This window comes from Monodelphis domestica, chromosome 2 (genome assembly GCF_027887165.1).
Source record: "Monodelphis domestica isolate mMonDom1 chromosome 2, mMonDom1.pri, whole genome shotgun sequence".
Taxonomy (NCBI): Eukaryota; Metazoa; Chordata; class Mammalia; order Didelphimorphia; family Didelphidae; genus Monodelphis; species Monodelphis domestica.
The window spans coordinates 339,417,144-339,444,445 of NC_077228.1; the positions used below are offsets into that span (position 1 = coordinate 339,417,144).

General features: G+C 35.0%; 1 protein-coding gene across 13 annotated transcripts in view; it reads right to left on the bottom strand.

Annotated features, from left to right (window-relative positions):
* The window catches only part of CEP162 (centrosomal protein 162), a 118,140-nt gene that overhangs the window by 22,662 nt on the left and 68,176 nt on the right, over positions 1-27,302 (bottom strand). For all 13 annotated transcript variants that reach the window (XM_007484275.3, XM_007484274.3, XM_007484273.3 and 10 more), the window contains 4 exons: positions 24,804-24,944; positions 21,653-21,765; positions 18,478-18,583; positions 14,536-14,662 (listed from right to left, as the gene is read on the bottom strand). In XM_007484275.3, the coding sequence (XP_007484337.2) occupies positions 14,536-14,662; positions 18,478-18,583; positions 21,653-21,765; positions 24,804-24,944 (487 nt within the window). The remainder of the gene's footprint in view (positions 1-14,535; positions 14,663-18,477; positions 18,584-21,652; positions 21,766-24,803; positions 24,945-27,302) is intronic.

Consider the following 27,302-nt stretch of genomic DNA (forward strand, 5'->3'; position numbering starts at 1 on the left):
CAAGGACAGTCTCTCATAGGACCATTATTGAACCCATTGCCTCCTGAGGATCATTGTACCTGAAGCCTAGAACCTGAGACATGGTAGTATGCTTTGCCTCTTTCTGCCCATATCCTGTCCCTTATGTAAGTAAAGTTTTATGCTTTCCCTTATGGAAGCCAAATGTGCCCTTAAAAAAAGAAAGACCTTTGTCTGTCTGATTATTCTGGGTCACTTCCAGGTCCAGTGCTGCTGGAGCAGACTGAGAAGAACACATTCACTTTTTGGCTGCCATATCACAATGATGACCGTTGAGCCTGTGTCCACTTAAATTCTGAGAATTTAGACAAAAACAGTTTAATCATGCCTCCCCCATCCTGGATTTGAGCAATTATTTTGAAGTCCTGATTTAAACTCTAATGTCATTACCAAAAGGTCCTAAAAAGTGATTTTTATTTATGTTGCTATTATTGTTTTCTCCTTGTGGCAGGGCCAACAAGACTTTAATTCCTACAATGCTTTCCAAAATGGCTGATCTTTACCCTTTCTTATTATGCCTATAAGGATTAGATTCTGCTTCTTAGAATTTGTAACTGTTAACTGTTATCCTTCCTTAAGCGGGGAAATGTAAATGAAGGAGTATTGCTTACTACAGAATACCCATGTGCACAGACATTTACAGTAATATGACTAGAATACATTCACACAAAGTGTCTTTCACACCAAAAGTCTTAGTGTAGTTTTAGTTAATAAGATCTGGCCTTCTTAGAACCTATTTTTCTTTCATCTGAATTATCAGGAGTGCACACGAAGAATTCTATGGAAGAAAAATGAGCATTTCTATAAGGCCTTTGTTTTATTACTTGAAAGAATAATCTAAGGACATTTGAACATTTGCCAGATAAAAACTTCCTATGAATTCTGTTTTATCAAGTGGCTTGTATTAAATATCCCTTGTTTTTGCTTTCACCCCCAAGAAATCAACATAAGTATCCACTTCTTTTCCCAATAATAACTTCATAGGTAAATTATTCTTCTAGGCTATATGGGCACACAATAACTAGCATTATAGCTAGGCCTCCCTCTTGTTAGCTAAACTTGAGCAGTAGGTAACATTTTAGTTCTTCATTCTCATCCCCCTTAACCAATGCTCTAAGACCCCATGGCATAGATCTGGCAGTGGTGGTAGAAAATAACACTGTTCTTCATTAATCTTCCTCCTAAAATCCCTTTAAAAAGAGAGTCCAGGACTTCCAGGTTAAGATAGCCCCAGAGTATAAGCAGGCCTCTCCACCAAATGAGACACAGTGTCTTAAAAAGGACAATCCCAATGTCAGATGAGTAAAGGAATTCCACAGTAGGGCACAGCATGGAAGATAGGCAAAATTAGGGCATTTCCACGCTAAAAGGGGAAGAAATTAGTTCCATCAAGGGGTAAGCTCATCACCCCTCCCCCACTCCACCTACAGTGCCAGAGTCAGAAAGAGCACTGGACAAACTTCTCGGAAGGAGGCTGGCTGAGGTCAACACAGACTTACCCCTAAGAGCAGTGAGACTTGGAACCACAGGAGGCTGAGGAAATGTGGAGTTAGGGCTCAGAGATTGAGTAGGGATGGGCGACTCACAGCAGATGCTGCAGATACCCGAAGGCTAGTCTCAGAAAACTAGGAAAGTAGTCAGCCTTTCACTCAATCAATGAAGTAGTCCAGGAGTCAGAGTCTAAATTGAAGCTGAGCTCCATGCCCCTAAGAGCAGAGACTTGGGTCCTTAGGAGACTGAGGAAAATGGAGGTTGGGTGAAGAGACTGTGAAGAGCTGCCCTCAGTAGACACTGCTGAGGACAAAAAATATACTCGGGGCAAAAACCTCTCGGGAGCCCAATACAAAGATCACACACATTCTTAACTTAAACTTCTGTGCAGGAAGGAACAAGGCAATGTCCACAAAATCCCAAGAACTATAATCCACAACCACCAAAAAAACCAAGAAAACCTTGATAATTTTTATAAAGAAAAAACCCAGACTAAAGAAGAGACAGCAGAAGATGACAACAATTAAAAACACCCAAACCTTGGGGAAAAATGGAAATTGGTCACACATTCTTGAAGACTTTGAATCCAAGATTGTGAGAAAAATGGAAGAGATATGGCAAGAAAAATAGGAAATAGTCCAAGAAGAAAACAACAGTTTAAAATATAGGATCTCCCACTTGGAAATTGAAGCCCAGAAATCAAATGAAATAATAAGCAAATTGAAGACCAGAAACGACCTGTTGGAAGCCATGAAAAGCAGGATAGATCAAACCGAAAAGGAAAATCAAAAGATCTTAGCTGAAAACCAGTCATTAAAAACTATAATTGGGCAAGCAGAAACCAATGATCTCACAAGACAGCAAGAACTAATAAAGCAAAGTTAAAAGAATGACAGGTTAAAAGGCAATACAAAATATCTCATTGAGATGGTGGTTGACCTAGAAAACAGATCTCGGAGAAACAATTTGAGAATCATAGGCTTACCTGAAAACCTAGAAACAAACAGAAACCTTGACATCATACTACAAGACATTATACAAGAAAACTTCCCTGAGGTTCTTCAATAGGAGGGCAAAATAGACATTGATAGAGTTCATAGATGACCCTCTACACTAAATCCTCAAAAGACAGCCCCTAGGAATATAATTGCCAAACTCAAGAGCTCCCAAGCTAGGGAGAAAATATTACAAGGAGTCAGAAAGAGACAATTCAGATATCAAGGAGCACCAATCAGGATTACACAGGATCTGGCAGCCTCTACACTAAAAGACCACAAGGCTTGAAATATGATATTCAGAAAGGCAAGAGAACCAAGGATCACCTATCCATCAAAGACCAGAACTAAACAGAAAATGTGATATCAAAATACAAAAACCCAAGGGAAACATGAAAAGGTAAAAAAGAGAGGGGTCTTATTTTTTTTCTTTAAGAGCTTCAATAAGGCCAATTTGTTTATATTCCTATAAGGAAAAATGTTATTTGTAACTCTCAAAAATTGTATTCACTATTATAGTATTTAGAAGAATTATTCATAGGTAGAGATTGGGTTACTAAGTGTTTTAAAATTATATATGAAAAGGGGGGATAGAAGACAGCACCAAGAGAAACTTGAAGTAATAAGAAAATTAGGATAATCTATACCACACAAAGAGGCACACGGGAAGGGGAGGGGAAGAATACTATTATAAGAAGGAGAGGAAGAAAGTGCTAATAGGTAATACTCAAACCTTTCTCTCAGGAATAAATTCGGAAAGGGAAGAGTTATCTAGATCCATTGGGATATCAAATTCTATCTAATCCTATAGGGAAGTTGAGAGGGGAAAAGTAAGTGGGGGAGTTAAAAAGGGGAAAGAAAGAGAGGGGGAAGGGAATTTAATAGACCCTAAAAAATAAAAGGGGAATAAAAAGGGAGGGGGCTGAAAAGGAAGGTGGGGAGGGAAGCAACAACAGGGAGGAAGAGTGTGTGGGATAGTTTAAAAAGACCCTAAAGAAAAATAAGAGGGGAATAAGAAGGGAGGGGAGCGAACAGAAAGTAAAATAAAGGTGGAAATTAGTGGGACTGATTAAAAACAGAATACCGGTGTAGAAGGAAATAGTGAAAGAAAGGGCAGGACAAGGAGAAAAAAAAATCAAAATTTTGGGGAATACACAGGTGGTAATCACAATTGAATGTGAATTGGATGAACTCACCTGTAAAATGGAAGTAAATAGCAGAGTGGATTAGAAACCAAAATATTACCATATGTTGTCAATAAGAAACACACATAAGGCAGGTAGACACACAGAGTAAAGGTAAAAGCCTGGAGCAAAATCTATTGCCATCAACTGAGAAAAAGAAAGCAGGAGTTGCAATCATGATATCTGACAAAGCCAAAGTAAAAATAGATCTAGTTAAAAGAAATCTAGTTAAGAGAGATAGAGAAGGTAATTACATTCTGAAAAAAGGCAGTACAGACAATGAGGAAATATCAGTAATCAACATGTATGCACCAAATGGTATAACGCCCAAAATTTCTAAAGGAGAAATTGGTGGAGTTCAAGGAGGAAATATATAGTAAAACTATACTAGTGGGAGACCTGAACCTTTCTCTCTCAGATCTAGATAAATCAAACCAAAAAATAAATAAGAAAGAGGTAAGAGATGTGAATGAAATCTTAGAAAAAATAGTTAATAGATATGTGGAGAAAAATAAATAGGGACAAAAAGGAATACACTGTCTTCTCAGCACATGATACATTCACAAATACTGGTCATGTACTAGGGCATAAAAATATGGCAAACAAGTGCAGAAGAGCAGAAATAATAAATGCAACCTTTTCAGATCATAATGCAATAAAATAATATTTAGTAAGGGCACATGGAGAGGTAAGTAAAAATTCATTGATAATTAAATAATATGATTCTCCAAAATTGGTTAAGGGACAGATCAAAAAAACAATTAATAATTTCATTGAAGAAAATGACGATGAGATAGCCTTTCAAAATCTATGGGATGCAACAAAAGCAGTACTCAGGGGGAAATTGTGGAAGAGGCATGAAGAAAGGGAGGATTTGCAGGACAAGTCAGGCATGCAGACCAAGGTGAAGGATCTTATCTGTCAATCAAGGGGAAGATGCCAAACAGAATGTTCCCAGGAGGCAATTGGAGCTGGCAAGGGGAGAAGAACTGATTCTCCCTCTCAGGGGTTACTGACCAAGGGAGAAACCTCTTCTCTGGGTTTCTGACCAAAAGAATCTGGCTTTTCCTGACCTAGGCAGAGAGACCTTTGTGGCCTTTTGACAGAGTTTGGACTTGAGTTAGTCAAGCAGAGATTATCTGACTGAAGAAGGAAGAAAAGAGAAAAGATACTTGTCCTCCAAACACTCTGATTGTCCCTGAGTCACAGCTGAGACTGGACTGACATTTTCCAAAATCCTCCTAATTCTCCTTAGAGATTTAGGGATGTAAAGGATAATTTTAGCCTTGTGACTTAAAATCTAAAATTTAATTGGTTGCCAGGGAAAATCCCAAATAATAAAATACCCAAGTCAACTGGAAATTTATGGTGATTTGACATAGTGGAGAAGGATTTCTCCCACCTGGCTAGAACTGGGTGGGAAGATTAGGAGATCTAGAAAGTAAGGTTTGGGAGTGTGAAGGAGGAAGGAATCAACCTGAACTCCAAAAGGGCTCAGCCAAGATGCCTGAACCTGAATCAGCTCAAGGGTAAACTCACCACCAAACCCAGACAAATAACTGCCACCACTCCAAGATGTCGGAATGCCTAGCATGCTGCCAGTCAGAGTCACCTCTCCAGGAAAAGAGGGCAAAGAGAGCCAGTGACGTGACTTATATAGACAATTTTAAATCACTTTCCTGCGTCTCATATATACCAATGATAGATTAGCTTGACTTAGGACAGCCCAGGCATCTGTCCACTTTTTTCCGCACCTATCTGTTGAAGGCCATTTCCTCAGATAATTAAATCTTTGATTATGGGGCAGGCATTCTGACCTTGTCAAACTGAGTAGGGTGGAGAAATGTAGAGTTCCCCAGACTTGATTCTGTTAAACCAAGTGTCTCCATTGTTACTGATCAGGAAATAGCTAAATCAGATCTTCTAAAGTAATGTCTGATTAGGATGGAATAGTTTTAGAATTCACAGGGACACCCTCATCCCTCTCACCTCAATTCCCATCCTGTCCTATCTTTCCCAGTAAACCTCCTTACCTGAGAAAGAGAACAAGAATATCATCTAAAAACCTCTCAGTTCACCTTTGAGTTATATAGAAAGGTGACTGACTAAGACCGGGGGAGGGAAAAGGGTGGCAGTAGGGCTTCGAGTGGAAGACTGGGAGGTGAAGGGTGGAAGGTGGGAAATAGTTTGATTTATAAGCCATTAGGGATCAATAGGCAGCTCCAGAGTAACCTCTCTAGCAGTATCTATCTCTCTAGCAGCATCTCTCATCTATCTCCTTTGTAACTAGGCAGCCCTCAGGTTTCCCTAGTAGCTCTCTAGTCACAGCAGCCAGAGCATATTCTTGTTATTACAACCAGAAATAGTTCATCAGATTATCCTTTTTATTACAAAATTCATATCCTTGAGTTGATATATTAACAAATTGGGGAGGGCAGAGGTCAATGAATTGGGCATGCAAATTAAAAAACTAGAAAGTGAACAAATAAAAAATCCTCAGATGAAAACTAAATTAAAGGAAAAATTAATAAAATTGAAAGTAAAAGAACCACTGAATTAATAATTAAGACTAGAAACTGGTACTTTGAAAAAACAAATAAAATAGACAAAGTACTGGTCAATCTAATAAAAAAAGGAAAGAGGAAAACCAAATTAACAGTATCAAAGATAAAAAGGGAGACCTTACCTTTAATGAAGAGGAAATTAAGGCACTCATTAAAAACTACTATATGGCAATAAATATTGCAAGCTAGGTGATATGGAAGAATATTTACAAAAATATAAATTGCCTAGGTTAGCCAAAGAAGAAATAGAATACCTAAATAACCCCGTATCAGAAAAAGAAATTGAACAAGCCATCAAAGAACTCCCTAAGAAAAAATCCCCGGGACCAGATGGATTCACAAGTGAATTCTATCAAACATTCAAAGAGCAACCAATCCCAGTACTGTACAAATTATTTGACATAATAAGCCAAGGAGTTCTACTAAATTCCTTTTATGACACAAATATGGTACTAATTTCAAAGCCAGGTAGATCAAAAACAGAAAAAGAAAACTACAGACGAATCTCCTTAATGAACATAAATGCAAAAATCTTAAATAGGATACTAGCAAAAAGACTCCAGCAAGTGATCACAAGAGTTATTCATTATGATCAGGCGGGATTTATACCAGGAATGCAAGGATGGTTCAATATTAGGAAAACCATTTACATAATTGACCATATCAATAAGCAAATCAACAAAAATCACATGATTGTCTCAATAGATGCAGAAAAAGTCTTTGACAAAATACAACACACATTTCTATTGAAAACACTATAAAGCATAGGAAAAGAAGGGCCTTTCCTAAAAATAATAAACAATATATATCTAAAACCATCAGCAAGCTTCATCTGCAATGGGGATAAATTAGAAGCATTCCCAATGAGATCAGGAGTGAAACAAGGATGCCCATTATCACCTTTATTATTTAACATTGTACTAGAAGCACTAGTAGTAGCAATTAGAGAAGAAAAAGAAAATGAAGGTATTAAAAGAGGTAATGAGGAGACCAAGCTATCACTTTTTGCAGATGATATGATGGTCTCCTTAATGAATCCTAGAGAATCCACTAAAAAACTAGTGGTAATAATCAACAACTTCAGCAAAGTTGCCCGATACAAAATAAACCCACATAAATCATCAGCATTTCTACATACTTCCAACTTATCCTGGCAGCAAGAGTTAGAAAGAGAAATTCCATGTAAAATCACCCTAGACAATATAAAATACTTAGGAATCTATCTACCAAGACAAACACAGGAACTATATGAACACAACTACAAAACACTCTCCACACAATTAAAACTAGATCTAAACAATTGGAAAGACATTAATTGCTCATGGGTAGAATGAGCTAACATAATAAAAATGACAATCCTACCCAAAATAATTTACTTATTTAGTGCCATACCCATCAAATTACCAAGAAACTTTTTTACTGAATTATGGAAAACTATAACAAAGTTTATTTGGAAGTACAAAAGATTAAAAATATCAAGGAAAATAATAGAAAAAAAATCAGAAGGAAGGTGGCCTAGTAGTACCAGATCTTAAACTGTACTATAAAGCAATAATCATCAAAACAATATGGTACTGGCTAAGGGACTGAAGGGAGGATCAGTGGAATAGATTTGGGGTAAGTGACATCTGCAAGACAGTCTTTGATAAACCCAAAGAATCCAACTTCTGGGACCAAAATCCACTACTTGACAAAAACTGCTGGGAAAACTGGAAAACAGTATGGGAGAGATTAGGTTTAGATCAACATCTCACACCCTACCCCAAGATAAATTCAGAATGGGTGAATGACTTGAATATAAAGAAGGAAACTATAAGTAAATTAGGTGAACACAGAATAGCATACATGTCAGATCTTTGGGAAAGGAAAGATTTTTAAGATCAAGCAAGAGTTAGAAAAAATTACAAAATACAAAATGATTTTGATTACATTTAATTAAAAAGGTTTTGTACAAACAAAACCAATGCAACCAAAATTAGAAGGGAAGCAACAAATTGTGAAACAATCTTTATAACAAAAACCTCTGACAAAAGTCTAATTACTCAAATTTATAAGGAGATAAATCAATTGTACAAAAAAAATCAAGTCAATCCTCAACGGATAGATGGGCAAGGGACATGAATAAGCAATTTTCAGAGAAAGAAATTAAAACTATTAATAAGCATGTGAAAAAGTGTTCTAAATATCTTCTAATCAGAGAAATGCAAATCAAAACAACTCTGAGGTACTACCTCACACCTAGCATATTGGCTAACATGATAGCAAAGGAAACGTAATATATGTTGGAGGGGATGTAGCAAAATTGGGACATTAATACATTGTTGGTGGAGTTGTGAATTGATCCAACCATTCTGAAAGGCAATTTGGAACTATGCCCAAAGGGAGCTAAACTCTTTAATCCTGCCATAGCACTACTGGGTTTGTATCCCAAAGAGATCATAGAGAAAAAGACTTGTACAAGAATATTTATAGCTGTGCTCTTTGTGATGGCAAAAAATTGGAAAATGAGAGGATGCCTTCCAATTGCGGAATGGCTGAACAAATTGTGGTATATATTGGTGATGGAATACTATTGTGCTCAAAGGAATAATGAACTGGAGGAATTCTATGTGAACTGGAATGATCTCCAGGAATTGATGCAGAGTGAAAAAAGCAGAACCAGGAAAACATTGTACACAGAGACTGATACACTGTGGTACAATCGAACGTAATTAACTTCTCTACTAGCAACAATGCAGTGATCCAGGACAATTCTGAGGGACTTATGAGAAAGAACACTATCCCAATTCAGAAGAAGTACTATGGTAATAAAAACACAGAAGAAAAATAACTGCTTGATCACATGGGTTGAAGGGGATATGATTGGGGATATAGATGCTAAATGATCACCCTAGTACAAATATCAATAATATAGAAATAGGTCATAATCAATGACACATGTAAACCCCAGTGGAATTGCATGTCGGCTATGGGAGGGGGGTGGGATGAGGGGAGGGAAAGAACATGAATCCTGTAACCATAGAAAAATATTCTCAATTAATTGATTAAAAATTTTCAAAAGTAAAAAAAACAACAAAACAATAAAAAGAGAGAACATGTCTAAAACATATTAGAGATGAGATTTTTCTTTTAAAAAAGAGGAAGTGTAAAAAAAAAAAGAGGAAGTAATCTCAGCTTTTGGAACCAGAACTCACTATTTGACAAAACCTGCTGGGAAAATTAGAAGACAGTATGGGAAAAATTAAGTCTACATCAATATCTTACATATATCAAGATAAATTCAAAATGGGTAAATGACTTAAATATAAAGATAGAAATCACAAACAAATTAGGTGAACATAGACTAGCACACCTGTCAGATCTATGGGAAAGGAAGGAATTTAAGACCAAGCAAGAGACAGAGAACATTATAAAAATGTAAAAGAAATAATTTTGATTATATTAAATTAAAAAGGGTTTGTACAAACAAAATCAATGTAATCAAAATTAGAAGGGCAGCAACAAACTAGGAAAAATTATAACAAAATTCTCTGACAAAGGTCTAATTTCCCAAATATGTAAGGGACACATATAAGAAATCAAGCCATTTCCCAAATGACAAATGGTCAAAGGATATGAATAGTCAGCTTACAGATGAAGACATCAAAACTATCAATAATCACATGAAAAACTTTTCTAAATCCCTCCTGATTATAAAAATGCAAATCAAAATGACTCTTGAGGTACCACCTTATATTAGCAGATTGGCCAATATGACAGTAAAAGAAAATAATAAATGTTTGAGGGTATGTGGCAAAATTGAGACACTAATACACTGCTGGTGGAATTGTGAATTCATCCAACCGTTCTAGAACGCAATTTGGAATTATGTGCAAAGGGCTTTAAATGAATGCCTGCCCTTTGATCTAGCAATACCACTACTGCCCAAAGAGATAATAAAAAAGAGTTGTACAAAAATATTCATTGCCACACTCTTTGTGGTGTCCCTCAATTGGGGAATGGTTCAACAAATTGTGGTATATGATAGTGATGGAATACTATTGTGCTATTAGGAATGATGAATTAATAGATTTCTATATGAACTGGAAGAACTTCTATGAACTGATATGAAGTGAAATGAACAGAACCAAGAGAACATTGTACACAGAAAGTAAAACATTGTGGAATAATTGAATATAATGGACTTTGCTAGTGGTAGCAATACAATGATCTAGAACAATTCTGATGGACTTATGAGAAAGAATGCTATCCACATTGAGAGAAAGAACTGTAGGAGCAGAAATGCAAAAGAAAAACATATGACTTATTTGTTTATATGGGTATATGATTTGGGGTTTTTGTTTTAAAAAATTGTTCTATTGCAAAAATTAATGATATGGAAATAAGTATCAAGTGATAACATTTGTAGAACCCAGTGGAATTGCTTATTGGCTCTGAGAGCGAGGGAGGAAAAGAAATTCAATCATGTAAACATAGAAAAATATTTTTAAAATAAATAAATTAAAAAAGAGGACGCTGGCTAACCATCTTTAAAGTTACCACAGTACCATAATCTGGGTACTGGTAACACCACTGTCATCCCATTCTCATTTCCAGCTTGCTGTAAAGATTATAAGTGAATAAATCTCTTTTGCACACTTAAATTTTATTCATAGGTTGTCTTTTCCCCTATATAGAGTGGACATGTAGGTAATGAGGTAATCACTTAGTTTTGATGGCATTTACAGACCAATGAAGGCACTGAAATGGATAGGAGAAAATGATTGTATTTTTAAATTCACAAAACCAGAGTCATCATTCCAAATACTGAAGCAGGTGGCCCTAATTTATACCTTAATGATACAAATAATCACTCAAAATTAATCAACTTGATAGTTCACATAGCTGATTGGGAGAGTGGAGGCACATTTGGCAGGAATAGGAAAATTAGGAAAGAGAGTTTTGGGGGAAAGATAATGAGTTCAGATTTGAACATAACGAGTTACATTTAGTATGAAATGTCCTACAGGCAGCTAGAGATGTAAAATGTTAGGAGGGTAGATAAGGCTGGACAAATAGATCTACAAATTGTCTACATTGAGAAGATAATTGGAAGCCACAAGAGCTCATGAGATATTTAAGTGAAATAATATCAAGAAAAATAAGAGGGCCCTGGAAGGACTCCCACAGTTATTAGCAGGCATGATTTTTGCTGGATGAAGATCTAGCAAAAATTCAGGAGGCTGAAAGATAGTAGTAGGACAGGCAGAATACAAACCAGGAGTGTAATGTCACAAAAGCCTAGAGAAAGAACCAAAAGAGAAGAGAGTGACTAAATGTCAAAGGTTGCAGAGAGGTCAAGAAGTTTGAGGACTGGGAAAAAGCCATTTAATTAGGCAATTAAGAGGTCAGTTATAACTCTAGAGGGAGTATTTTTAGTTGAAAGATGAAGTTAGGAACAAAATTGTTGACTTAGGAAGAAAGTGAGAGCAAAGGAAGTGGAGGCACTGATTGTAGACAGCTTTCTCAAAAAGCTTGGCCAAGAAAGGAGGAAAGATATGGAACAACAAGGGGGTGGATAGACTGAAGACATTTTTAAGGAAGGGGGAGACCTGTGCATGCTTGTAGACAGTAATGAAGCAGCAAAATAGAGATTGAAGATTGGGAGGAAATTCGAGATGATAGGGGGGAAATCTGCTGGAGATGTGGTAGAGATGAATTACTTGTGTGTACATAATTAGCCCTAGCAAGAAGGGCTACTTCTTCACTTAAGACAAGGGTGAAAGAGGAAACAGTAGTGGAAGACATCTGAAAAAGAGTTCTTGGTAAATAGCCCCCCATTTCTTTTTAGTGAATTAGGTAAGGTTTTTAGCTGAAAAAGGTAGAAGGATGGTCTGAGAGGGATGGAGACCTGTAGCAAGTTTAAGGAAGGATGAAAAGGAAAAGGCACTATGGTGAATGGATAGTGAGGGTCCAGCTAAAATCATGTAAGATAAATTTACAGTAGACCCAGTTACCCCAGTTATATGATTTTCTCCAGCTCTGCTCATGAACAGGAAGAGAGAAATCAGCAGATGGTAGGAATGATCCAAGGCTGAGGTTGGGCAGGGCAAGATTTGTAATAGAATAAGTGGGCAAGGGAGTTAAGAGAATAGGGCAGTATAGAGTTAAACTGGTTCCCCAAGCAATAAAGAAGGGGAAGGAAGGAGAGTATAAACAATGATGGATTGGAAAATAATTGAAGAGTAGAGGGACTGGAGGTTGCAATGAGGATTATGAATAGGGTTTGGGATGGCAAGGAGAGGGGGAGGGAAAGTGACAATAGTTCGCAATGGTCAGAGTTCATAAATATAGAAATGGAATATTTGTGGGTGACTGAAAGATTAAGGATCTGACTATGTCTATATCTAAAGAAGCAGAGGTCATAAAAAACGAATAAGTTGAGGAATGGTGGGTAAGGATGTTAGATGGAGCCCAAAAGGACCACTAGCTTAAATGATGAAATATTTAAGAGTGACATTTAATTGATCACATAAAAGATAACTGCATAACATCCCCATGAAAAAGGGATTGATGGAAAGGTTTAATGAAGTTCTGAAAGGAATGATAAAGACTTATGGGGATAATTATTCTAGTGATTGGGATAATAAATTATTAATCAGTTATCCCATTTATTATTAATAGAGGTTGAAGTAATTTAATTCATTTCCCATGAATTCAACATTTATTAAATAATTATTGTTTCGTAAAGTCTTAGAATGCCAAAATGAAAAACATTCCATTCCCTTCCCACAAGGAACTACTAGAAGATAACAATATATATATACAAATAAGTATGATGGAAGGGGAAAAAACTTTCAGCTGGGGGAATCAGAGAAATTTTCATAAGCAATGTGGCACCTGAATAGGGGTTGAAGGAAGAAGATTTTCAAAATTGTAAGGGTTTATAAATTCAAGTTTATTTATGAGAAGGTAAATATAATCATAATCCCAGCAAGGGAAACCTTTCTATTTTGAAGTTCACTTATCACAGCTTCACTGTATCGTGGGTTTAAAAAAAATCGAATTCTGTATTGTGGAGTTTTCACTATATTGCAGGATTTTGCGGATGAATACAATACCATACACAATGGAAATGCAGTATTCCACTACCACTTGCGCAAGTTTGCCAGTGTGAGATTGTACATGCACACTACTTGCTGACAGAATAAAAGGTGACCAACCACAGACCTGTGTTCTGTATCCTGAGCACTGACTGACTCAGTGACTGAAGCATCAATCTGCTCTCCTGCACTGTGCCCATACATTCAGCATCTCTCCTTATCCACTTCACATTGATGTCTGATCGCTGCACATAGTGTTGCTCTGCAGTGTTGTGTTTTTGTGAAGTTTTTGTAAAAGTATGAATTTATTTCAAGCCCTGTGCTGCCCAAATGTTCTGTGCCTTCTAAGGTTTCTGGCAGTGAACCCAAGAGCCAGCGGAAGATGCTTATCATCAAAGAATAACAAAATAAATATAATGCTGCTACTTTGCAGATTTTCACCTATCATTGGGGTCTCTGGAATGTAATTCTCCCGATAGGTGAGGGGTCACTGTATATACCAAGGAAATAGTACTGAAGGAGTATCTATTGTTGAAAACAACAGGAACATTTCAGCACAAGTTTATACACACACACACACACACACACACACACACACACACACACACAACTAGCCTTATGGTGAAATTTGGTAAATGCCATTTTGGATTTTGGCCCATCATTTAGCACAACTTGACACAAAAAACTGAACACTTTTTGGTCAGGATTTCAGCAAGAAATCCTAATCTCAAAATACACAGCAAGCATTTGACCATTTTGTGAATGTCATTAAGAGTGTGGTGCTGTTATTTCTAGATGTCTTGTATAAAAATATGCCAATAATCCATTCTGCAATTATGTCAGGCTCAAAGAACTGAAATGTATCCACTTGATTGAAAAATAAGGTACTTTTATGTTTCATCCAATTTCAAAAGTTTTATAATAAAGGTAATACTCACCTAAAATTGTTAATGGGTTCCATAAAAACATACTATATGAAACAACCATAGAAAAGATTTTATTTCCAGATGGAATGGACAATTGGCAGAATCATGTTTTGATAGGGCTTGATGATGATTTATTAATAATGTTTTTTGTATTTGCAAAACTGTCAGCCAGGGAAGTCTTATATAGTGTTTGGCAGCATCTTAAGGAGTAAAATTTCTATTCTATTGTTCTATTTATACTATCTAAGTAAATACAAATCTGTTTAAGGTTTTACCTGATGCATAAATAATTTGATTCTTAGCAAGATCTCGCTCTTTCTTCATCTTTTCCAAGTCCACTTCAAGAGCTTGTTTGTCTTGTTTCAGTATTTTAATTTCTTCTAATAATTTGTTTTTTTCTTTCTGGTTATTCAAGGAAACAAATAAATCCAAATTATGTCAAAGCACAGAATCTTCAGAATAATTTACAAATTGCTAAAATAAATTTCCTTGGGTGATTGCAGTATTATTATATAGAAACTTGAAACTTAAGTTTTATAAAAAGAATACAGTGTTAAAATTTTTGTTTGAATCTCCTAACATAATTCAAAAGGTTATTTATTCAGTTTTCAAACCCTAAAAATGACAGTATAACCCTTTTTAATAGATCTTATGTGAGCCAAGCCCACAAAGTAGAGAGGAAAGGATATTAGATTTGGAATTGGGGACCTGACTGTGAATTCTGATTCAACTATTTATTAGATCTAAGATAGGGAAATCATTATAACCTCCCTTAGTCTCAATTTCCTCAACTGTAAAATGAGGTGATTTGACTAATGTCCCTTCTTTTGGCTCTAAATCCATTAATACTCTGATCTTAGTTTTAAGTGGTCCAATTATTCTACAAACTTCTAAGTATAGGCCCTCTCCCTATGATAGTATTGTGTAAGAGAAGAGTAAGAAACTTACAATTTTTTAAAACTCTTAACTTCTGTGCTAGAATCAAGACTATGTATTAATTCTAAGGCAGGAAAGCTTTAAAGGGTAAGCAAATGACTTACCCAGGGTCACATAGCCAAGAAGTGTATGAGGCCAGATTTGAACCTAGGACTCCCTGTCTCCAAATCTGGCTCTCTATCCACTGAGTCACCTATATGTCCCCTAAATTTATAATTCTTAGAGTTCTTTCTTTAGTAATCTTTTTTAAAAAGTATAGAATCATTGCCATCGTTTGGCAATGGTTACCCTGAATATCTCTAATCAGTTTCTTTGGAAAAGGGCCAAGGTCAAGTGTCAATTATGAATGGCAGGAGAGTTGCCTGCTCCACTCATACTCCTTCTTTACTGCCAATGGAGAAGGGAAGAAGCATCTATATATCATAAGAAATGGTGGTATGCAAGGAGCCTTCCTCAGTTGGTAGCTGTATTTAGCACCATCTCTTTCCCATACGACCATATCAAAAATCAGAACTTGAGTTTATACTTCTAAGAAGCTTGCTGAACCTCTGCTGTAGGTGTTCTACAGTTTTTAGAGATAATATCCATTTCTGCTAAATTCTCTAATTTTTAAGACTTATTTGTGAGAAAGACAGCAATACAATTTCTAGACAAACAGGATTTTCTTGGATTTGGTTTTTTCTAGTTTTGATTTATCTATATATGAAATTATATCTATTCCTTATATAAGAGTTCTATAATTTGATTATTAGTGTGGCTTAAAGAATTGGTCTTACAATCAAAAGACTTAGCTTCAAATCTTGCCTCTGATATAAATAGGCTATGTGATTTTGAACAATGCACTTAAACCCAGACCCTCAACCTCACCTCCAACTTTATAAAACTAAAAAGATAGTGCAATTACTGATCTGAGTTGAGAGAGGAAGTTTATTTACTTAGCTGGTAGGTTTGCTCCTTCTACCAATGAAATTACAGGTCTAGACATTAAAAAAATTACACAGCATTTCTACAGATAAACAAAAGATACAGTTGTGTTTTGCTTTATGTAACAACAATAACAGCTCATATTTATAGAGTGCCTTAAGGATTTCAAATGCTTTATTGATAACATATATTCCTTAAAATTGCACATAAATTACATTTTTATAAGTGTTATTTAACTTACATTCAAAAACACCTGCTAAATAACATTGTTTTAATGAACTTCATGATGTTCATTTTGTAACATATGTAATGTTGTTTAGTAAAACAAGATTACTGCATTAATTTTTTCCCCCTGTGTCAAGGAAGTTCATTCCCTACCCCTACTGGAGGATCGACCTGTCCATCAAGATTTCTCAAATATGAACGCGGCATCTGGGACTGTCAATAGAAGAAGAAGGGGCAGGGACTGGCTGGGCTTTTTGGATGAACTCTGGGAGGGAGCAGGCAGGTAAGGTGGGAGAGGAAAAAGAATAGGCCACACGTGGTCAGGTACTTAGAGTAAGAATGAAATTTAAAACTATGATGGTCTACCCCTTCTAATAAACTTTATAAAAATTAGTAACTGGATAGGTATATTAATTTAATTGTAACACCCCATAGTAAATCTTGATCACTCACAGATTAGATTTCCTTAAATTGAGATAAACATGTACTACCAACATTTTCTACCAAAATGTATCTCCTCTATAAAGTCTGATGTGATTGTCCGAAAGCATTAGTCCTGTTACCTCAAACTGGCATTAAAAAAATTTCTCACCCATTAATTTCTCAAATGTCATGAATTTAAAATGGTAACTACATTTCATGACTACAAACTCCTTTGACTACATTGTGAATGTTTTATTTCAACAATTTATTTGATGAGTTTGTTTTTTACATTATTATTTCCCAATGAACTCTTACTTAACTCCACCTACCAATAACAACTTTTCCTTGTAACAAAGAAAAACATTTAAGCAAAACCCACTCACAAAACAACATTAAATAACAACATTTACAGCATTCTACTCTCTCACTTCTCTATTGGGAGGCAGAAAGCACATTTTGCTACCTGTCTTCTGAGATGAGAATTTATCATTGCAATTAATCTGAATTTTTCTGCCTTTTAGTATTGTTTTTATTTACACTCTTGCAATCATTGTGCATATTTGTTCTCACAGTTCTACTTTCTTTGATCTGCCTCAATTCATAAGTCTATGTATTTCTATTAAATCTTTATATTCATAATTTTACTTACTATTTAATAATATTCTATTACATTTAACATACACAATTTGTTTAGTCATTCCCCAATTGATAGAAATCCATTTTGGGGGGTTAGTTTTTTACTGCCAGAATATACAGAAGTTCTCCAATAAATATTTTCAGATGCAAGAGACCTTTCTTTTTGACTTTTCACTCTCTGGGGCATATGCTCAATAGTAGAATCATTGGGTCAAATGTCTAACAGATAAATGACTTTTCTTGTAGAATTCCAAAATGTTTTCCTGAAGAAATGAACCAATTCACAAATCTAATAGATTTAATATGCTTGTCTTCACAAAACCACTGAAATATCAACTATTTCTATCCTTGCCAAGCTGAAGGAAAATATTTAGAATTGTTTTAATTTTCATTTTATTATTAGTGATATGAAGTACTTTTTTATGATTGCTAATCATCCACATTTGTAATTTTAAAAACTGTTTATATCTTTTAATCATTTGAAGCTCTTGGCCTTAAATTTTTGGATCCATTTCTTATTCTGGATATCACACTTTTATTTAATAGATTTTCCCCTTTCTTAGCAGTTTCTCTTATTATTCTAGGATTGCCCTATATTTCAGATAAAGCCTTATAATATTATATACCTGAATGATGTGACTGTTTTTGTTTAGGCCACTTATCCATTCAGAATTAGTTGTGACATGTAGTATGAAAATCCTAAATGAAATGGATTTTTAAACAAACTCCTCTCTAATTCTCCCAGTAGGTTCTTGCTACTAAATGGGATATTCTTCCTCCCAGTGATATATGTTCTTCGGTTTACTGAACACTGGTACTGTTTTTGTAAGCTAGTTTATTCTACTGGTCTGCTGCTTCTGTTTTTTTTTTTTAAAGTATCAAATAGTCTTGGTCTTTTGAACAGTGTGTGAGACCTGGTAATACTAGGCCCCCTTCATTCATTCTTCCTTGCATTCCTTTTCTTTATATCCTGTTGAGATACTGAACCTTCAGGTCCAACAACAGCAGATTTTGCATGGATTTTTAGTATGGTATTGACTATTTCTAGTTGGGATACTTTTTAGGCTGCTTACCAGCGTTGTTCGAAGTTCTGCAAGAAGTTCTGTAAAACTCTGGTTTTTGTTTGCTTCTGAATGTTGAACTACTCGAGACGGGACACTGTTTTTATGCATCTGTTCTCTAATGTAATTGGAAAATATATCATTTTAATATTTTGTATAAAACCACAATCATTTCATTCTTAGACAAAATATTTTATTTATTAAGAAAATTATAAAAAGTAAGTCTCAAAAAAGAATCTCAGTTCAGAACTAATGTGTCATCTAGTATTTAAATGAAGGTTAAGATACTAAAACAATTTTACCTTTTAAGAGGACTGTCTTGACCAAACATTTTCAGAATAATTAGAAAACTTTTTTCTATACATTGTTATAATCTGTATTGTTATCTGCATTGACAGAATTTATTTGAATAAGATTTCTGAGGGGAGGTGGAGAGTTGGTCGGTGTGGTTCGTGTGGGCTCTGAGGAGCTTGCTCTGAACCACACCGACCAACTCTCAACCCCCCTGGAGTCTTCCGACCCCCTATCTTTAAGGAAACCATCCAAGTTCCTCCCCTCAGTTCTCCCATCTACCAATCACTGTTCATCAATTTCCCTGTGCCAATGGAGGCTCTAGCTTAACCCAGGACCGCCCAGAGGTTTCTGGCTTTTGCACATGTCTGTTGAAGGTCATATTTTCAAATGATTAAATCTTTACTCCTTTGCTACAGCCCTTTCTAAATCCTGTTAACCTGAGTAGGGTACAGATTGGAATAATTAAATTTTGATCTAGGCTGCAGCCCTTACTCAATCCTATTAGGACTGAATAGGGTGGAGATTTATTCCAAGTATCTCCATTGTATCAATTCTAAAATCAATCAAGACTCAAAGAAATTCCTGTTCTATGCTTAAGCATAGGTCAAAGTCCTTTCCATTGTTCAGCAAAGGGTTTCTGTCCTAAAGTAATCTTAAGAAGGGAAGAGAAGGAACCTCCCATGCCAATGGGGTTCCCATTCCAATAGACTATCAGTAAGAAATTTTCCAAGTATGAAATATCCCAATGGTGAAATTTCCAACATTTATAAGTCTAAGGAAATTTGAGGTTTACAATTGGCAGTATTAGAGATAAACATATTTATGGAATGAAAGAAGAGTTATCTTTTTGATATGGAATTCAAAAAGCCAGAAAAGAATAAAAATAATGTATTTTATGTTTCATTTTTATTGAATAAATATAAAAAATAACCTATTGCCAACATTTTTATCTTTAAAATGCAACATCTAGGTTATAACTTGGGGCCATTAAAGATTTAATTTCTTATCTTCTACTATATTTGTATGAATGTTGAGTGACTAATATTTATGATATGAATACATTAATAAATTAAATGAACTGCAACAAAGTGCCTGATAAAATAAGAGACTAAGAAATTTAAAATGTTAAACTTGTTATTATATCTTGGTTCCTTTAAAATGGATAATTCAGATATTTTATAGGGTAAATCTCAGTTAACTAGAATACCCAATTTATCAAAATGCTTCAATCCCCTAGTTTTCTGGTTTTTAAGTTTAGAATTTGTAACTAGCTCACTTCCAGAAGAATATGAGATAGTTAATATTTAAAATTACCAGATGAGCCACAAAGGTAAAATGAAATCGTATCCATTCAAAAGAATAGAAAGAATGGCTATTCTCAAGCATTAAAATTTAGGAAATTCCAACACTTTGGCCAAAAATATGGCTCTATTTTGGGGGCAGAAAGGATAACAGATAACTATTGAGTTAAAAGGGTATATCATATTGACTCACATATTTCCTCTACAACATAATCTCTTTTTACTTTCCTATTTTAAAAAATAAACATAACTAAAAACTCTGCCTTGTTTTCCATCAGCTTCCAGGAATCTGATATAGACAACTAAGAATAGCTGAAGTGGTGAATGACTGTTGAATGAATAAAGAAAAGTACTTCAACACTGGCTTTATCAGGCCTCTAAGGAATTTACTTCTAGGCTTCAAGAAAACAGTGGTTCCAGGGACTTTCAGAGTTTCTTTGTCAAAAAATGGAGGTATTTACCCTATAATTCTTCTAACTGTCCTTTCAAATAGTAATTGATATGTGTGGGAAAATTTGAAAATTGGAAAACAAATATATTTATTACAAATCTGGCCTCAGATACTTCCTAGCTGTGTGACCCTGGGCAAGTCACTTAATCCCCACTTACTAGCCTAGCCCTTACTGGTCTTCTACCTTAGAATTAATACATAGTATTGATTCTAAAACATTAAGTTAAGGTTTGAAAAAAATAAGGAAAAAAACACATAAGAAAGCTGTAACAGGGGGCAGCTGGGTAGCTCAGTGGATGGAGAGCCAGGCCTAGCGATGGGAGGTCCTGGGTTCAAATCTGGATTCAGATACCTCCTAACTGTGTGACCCTGGGCAAGTCATTTAATCTCCATTGCCTAGTCCCTTACCACTCTTCTGCTTGGGACCATTACACAGTATTGATTTTAATCAAGAAGGTAAGGGTACAAAAAAAAAAAGAAAGTTGTAATTACATAATATTTAAGGAGGGGAGAAGAGTATCAGGAGGACTCTAGCAAAAAGTCTTCTGGGAGCTGTTCCATTTGTTTTGCCACATGAGCTCTACTTCCTTGGCCTCTGTATATACTTGTGGGAAGGTATCACAAATAAGATATTTTGTAACAAATGTTACAAAAACTCTTCTCAACTATGAGATATTATCTCTTTCAAAAAGGTAATTAAATCTGATTGACTAAATTTATAATCAACAAATGATCATGATGGGAAAAATAGAGGTAGGGGCTCAGGACTAGATAAAATGCACCTAGAGCCAGTGTTGATTTGGGCCCCCAACTTATCAGTGTGAGCGTAAGTTGGAATAGTAGTTTCAGAGGCATATATGACAATGTTGTATGAGTAAAAAAATTTAGTATTTAATAAATAAATAAAAATAGCATGGTTTTGAGAAATTCATCAAGAAATCATTTCAGGATTAATGACATCCCTTCTTAGGAATGACTGCAAACTCAAATATGAATATGCTATATTTAAAACAATAAGTTTCTAAACTTTAAAATACAGACAAGATGAATTAAGTATTAATATTTAGAACGTAGTTTCATTTAGCATTAAACTACTTATTAAGTGATAAAAGCATAGTCTAAGAATTTAAGAAGTACTTACTTTAAGGAAGTCAACTCAGTCAATAAGCACTGATTTTCTTTAAACAGTCTTTCTTCATTTTTCTTATTTTGCATCTGAAGCTCTTTCACTTGTTTATATAATCTTTCATTTTCCTTTTGAAAAAGAAAATTACACCTTGTTTAAAATCTAGTTGCAATGCTACAAGCTGTATATTGCAAAATACTTAAAAAAACTTTAAGCTTTTTCTATTTTATTAACAGTAATTTGCCAATCTTTGAATAAAAATAAACACAAATAATGTTTGAATTTCAATATCTTGAAAACTACACATTGAAATTCTGGACCTTGTAGTTTGTTTGTTTGTTTGTTTTTAATTGGATTTCATTGGTAGAGGAGAACACTCTTGAGAGGAAATTCTCTCTACCAATGCAATTCAGCATCTACTCTGCAAGGTCAGAGAAAAACTTGGGGTACTAAGAGGTTAAATGACTTGCCCAGTGTCACAGCCAATTTATGTCAAATTGAACTTAAGTCTGGAGACTCTAGATCTCCTATGTCATACTGCCTCAAATTATAGATATTCACTTCTCTCAAATAAAGAATAAAGAAGTAGAGGGGCAGCTAGGTAGCACAGTAGATCGAGCACCAGTTCTAGAGGTGGGAGGTACTAGGTTCAAATCTGACTTTAGCTACATGATACTGGGCAAGTTCCTTAATTCTCTTTTCCTACCTAGCCCTTGCTGCTCTTCTGTTTTGGAGTAGATAAGACAGAAGTAAGGGTTAAAATGAAAAAGAAAACATACAGGTAAGGTTAAGGAGAAGTTCTATAATTGCTTCAAGGGATTTTTAGAGTGATGATCTACTTACCACTGTTCACTTCCCATTTGTGGTTTGAAAAATGTTTGAATATATTTGAATATACCTTTTTGAGATTGTGTGTGTGTGTGTATAGAGGTTCTCAATGTTACTCTGTGTTTATAAGTCATTATGAGTGAGTATGGTTCAAAAGTTAATGTTGATGATTCAAATTTATATATCTTTTAATTTTACAAAGCAATACACCAGCCTTTAAAGATATTCAGAATTATTTCCACTTCACAGATGATTGAAAACTTCACAGAGAAGTCACAGAGGGTTTAAGTCAGTTACAAAGACATCTGAAGTGGGATTCAAATTCAAAGTTCATGACTTCAAGTGTATCATTCTTTCTACTAATCTATACCTCCTCAGTCATCATACAATGTCAGGGTTTAAGGGTTTGTTAGAGTCAGAATGATCATCTAGTACAATTCCTCTTAATTTTATGAAAGGAAACTGAAATCCAGTGAGTTTAAGAGACAACCTCTCAGAATGAGACAATTAGAACTTGTATCCTCATCTCTAAGTTTTTGAGCCTAAAGATTTTTCGCAATTTAGAAGAATATTTTAGTGCCTTTAATAATAGTCTATGTGAAAAACAACATTTATTCACAGTATAAAGCTAATTGGAAAATAATCCAGATGAAGGGTGTAAGAGAAGCAAAATTATTGCAAAGGAGTTCTTGGGTTCACTGTGAGCTTCAAAGAAAGATGAGTTGTTGCTGACATCTATACCTCTATCTCAAATGGAAGAGATAATTAGAGAACTGGAGAAAAGAGGACCCAGAACAAACCTCAATTCCACTCCCCGCCCCCCCTTCATGCTTTTTGTTTATAAACCAGAAGAAGAAAAATCATGGCTAGAGGACCGTTTTTGGAAGCTCAGTCAAGAAATAGAAACTTGCAAAATGTGGGAAATAGGCCAGATAGTAAGAATTGCTTAATACTTCTGAAGGTAAAGAGCCCACAGAGTTTTTCTTAAAACAAGTTTAAGTCTTGGCTCTTTCACTTTGTGACCTTGGCAAAAATTAGATTACTTTCCTGAATCACTGTTTTCTTATTTGTAAATGAGAAAATTAAGGCTAGAGGAGATTTAAGGTACCTTCTAGCTCTAAATTCTGAGCCTTTGTTCTAGGAAAGATTTGTGACCCATGTATACAGGGAAAGAACAAGGTTCTTTCAGATCTTTCAGATGATAAAATAGTATCAGAAGTGGAACAGGCCTTTTTTTTTTCCCAAAATACATTACAGGTAGGAAAAATAGAATACAAAAATGTCCAAGAACTTTTTTTCTGTGATCTTTAAATTGTTCTTTCTGTCTGTCTGTCTTAATCTTTTCCTCCCTCTACCCCCCCATCTGATACAAAGTTGGTTCAAAGGCAGAAAAGTGGTAAGTTCTATGCAATTAGGGTTAAATTATTTATTCAGGGTCACACAGCTAGGAAGTGTCTGAGGTTAGCTTTGAACTGAGGACCTTTTGTCTCTAGGGCTGGCTCTCAATCCACTAAGCAACATATCTGCCTCCAAATTTTATTTTTTCTTAATGCTACTATATAATAAATATTAATAATTTAACTTTCATAATTATGATTTTATATAGTAAATATTGAAATGGCCTGATCATGTGCTAAATGCCTGGAGAAAAGCATTTAAACAATGAGTTTAAATGATTATTTTACTATCTACATGAAGGCAGCTAAGTAAATTAAGAGCATAGTGCCTAAATAGAACTTAGTAGCTTCTGGGACATACCTTGTATAGTTAAGTCCATTTCTGTTGCAGTAAATATTATAGTCACCCTGAGCCAAATGGTGTTATAGAGGTATTACTGGAAAGGTATTACCACGTGATTGAGCATCTCTGGCAGGCTTTATGCTTGGCCAGGAAGAACAGAAAAGGAATTAGAAGGTGAAAGAAAGAAGAAGGGGAAAAAAAAGGGAAGGAGACATGTAGAAGTGGCAGAATATCAATCATCAGATGCCTCAGTGGCAATTTAGTTGTACTGAGATTTTCTCCTATTTAATTCAATGATTATTTTTTTTATCCTATAATAGAACATACACTGGTAATTTAGTTAACTGATTAACTAATGATTAACTAATTAACATGTTTTATTGTAAAAACTCAATCATTAAAGAATATCCTTTTGAAAGTATGTTAGAAAGCTAAAAGTTTCCTTCCCACAACAGTTTCTAAGAAATATTTAAAAATGATTTATGCTGGAGTCATTAAGGCCATTCAAACTTCTGCAAAGTAACATATAAATATTTTAAGATAATTCATTTTAACAAAAGATGAGAAGAAAACTCCACCATCATAAGAATTACTATACTTGCTGATATCCTTGAAGAAGGGTCTCCTGTTCTTGGATTTCTTTTCGAATTTGCTTTATTTTTTCTTCAGAGATGAGACTAGCTGCTTCTTCAGCATCAAACCACTTAAGCTTTTTGTTTGCCTCTTCAAAGCTATTCAACTTTGAAAAAAGCACAAAATATGTTATATTTTGGGGAGATGATTAAAGAGGTGAAGAGAAATGAAGAAAAGTACAACAATCTTACACTTGCCTTTATATTATGTGACTTTAGTATTATCCTATCACACCCAGGTTTTGTCATAATTAAAGCAATACCACCATTGGTCTTAAGTCACTTTATGGAATTAACTGAAATGTTACATATTTTCTTAGGTTAAAGCTCATTCTAACTCAGTTCTCCCTAACTTGAGATTTTTTTTTAAAGCACACTTTATCAATAAACAGTTATTAATCATCTACTCTGTTTAAGGCACTCAGCTATAATTTATTCAGGAAGTTTTGCAATGATATCTGGCAAAAAGCAGCTAGGTAGTACAGTGGAGAGAGTGCTAGGCCTTGAGTCAGAAAGGCCTGAGTTCAAATCCAGCCCCAGACACTTAACTAACTAGCTATGTGATCCTGGGCAAGTCACTTAACTCTATTTGCCACAGTATCTTCACTTGTAAAATGAGCTGGAGAAGGAAATGGCAAACCACTTCAGTGTCTTTGCCAAGAAAATCTCAAATGGGGTTATGAAAAGTTGGACACATGACTGAAACGACTTACAAACAATAAAAAGCAAAACTGTGATTTAATATTTGGAGTCTAGGTCTTGAAATCATGTAATTGATAAAATGGTATATCAAAGCATTTCTGGCACTTCGAATATCTTGTTTGGTTAGGGTTATAGAAGGTAGCTCAAATTTACAGAGCACTTTAAGTCTGCAAAGTGCCATTTCACGTATTATCTCATTTGATCCTCTCAAAAACCTTGATAGATAGATGGTATTATTATTCCCACTTTACAGATGAAGAGACCAAGGCATAAAAAAGTTAAATGAATTTCTCTGGATTACACTGCTAGTAAATTTCCAAGGCTAGATTTTAAGTTGGGTCTTCCTAACTGCAAGTCTAGTGGCCTGTCCCTATTCACTATATCACTTACCCATAGAACACATTTTATACCAAATGTGATTACACAATATGAAATTAGGAAACTTTTATACACACCCTCATGTATATATACATTTTAAAAGGAATTATTTTTTCTCTCAGAGTTTATGCTTGTGAAAAGGAATCCTTTATTCCCTTTGTCTATTTTGAGTTAACACTTTGGTTAACAATAACTTAAATGTACCTCTACTTAGTACCTCACTAGATTAACATTCTTTTGTCTACTTTTGAATTGAATCAACAAAAGCTTGAATACCCTACTTAGCACTAGGTGGAGGAGCTCTCCACCCTTTCAATTCAATCAACCAGGAAATGAGAATTCACACCTCAGTCAGCCAGGAATCTGTGAACTCTTTTGATGAGTATTCACCAGTGTTGGGCAATTTGGAATCTGTGATTGGCCCTTGTGAAAAGTGGAAGGGACAAGAAGACACTATAAAAGGCCCTGAATTTCTGGGGCTAAAAAAGTAGTCTCCAAGAAGGAAGTCAGCTTCAAGAAGAAGGTCTGCTCAAGGAAGAAAGTTGGCCTCAAGAGTCACCTTCAGTTGGAGTCATCATTTTAACCTGCCTCTTGGAGGGAACTTGGGTGAGTAGATAGCTTGATTTCCCTTCCTGTTTTCTGGAGAGAGTTTAATTCTGGTTGAAGGTCAACAAGTCCTGGCTGAGTCAAGCACCCCAGCAATATTTAGTTAGGCTAATGTCTTCTCTACCCTTTTGGGTTTCTCTGTTTTCACCCTTTCCACATCTTTTGTAAATAAAAGCTATTAAAGTTATTTCAACTTTGAACAATATTTTAAATCAGTGACCACCATATTATTTATAATTTTCATATATTTTAGTTAAACCATTAAAATTTAATTCTGATAACATATGTATGAATATATACATGTGTGTATACACATGTATATATTAAATATTTATTGGATTCACATTTCCTAAAATAACTTTTATACTTTCTATACAAAGTTTAAAAAATGAAAATGCAGAAAAATATATTAAAATTTTATAAAAGATAGGAGAAAATTAGTTCATGTATGCTATCCAGACTATGTAAAAGATTCTCATTAATCCTTCCTTAAACCCTACTCCAATTATATAGGGTTACTCTGGCATCCCAACTTAAAATGCACTTGTCATTGGCCTGAATGTGAAGAGTTCTTACTACGTATATTCATTATTTGAATGGTTTTGACTAAATAAATAACTGATTTTTCGGCCCTAAGGCATGTTGAGTTCCCTGCCTCAATTGGGAACCAATTCCACTTAACTATAAAATAACAAAATTAATCTGACCAGTTTCTTAGGCATGTGAGCAAGTTGTAAAGGAGAAAGAGATAATGTTTTCTGATTAATGAGGTTTGATCC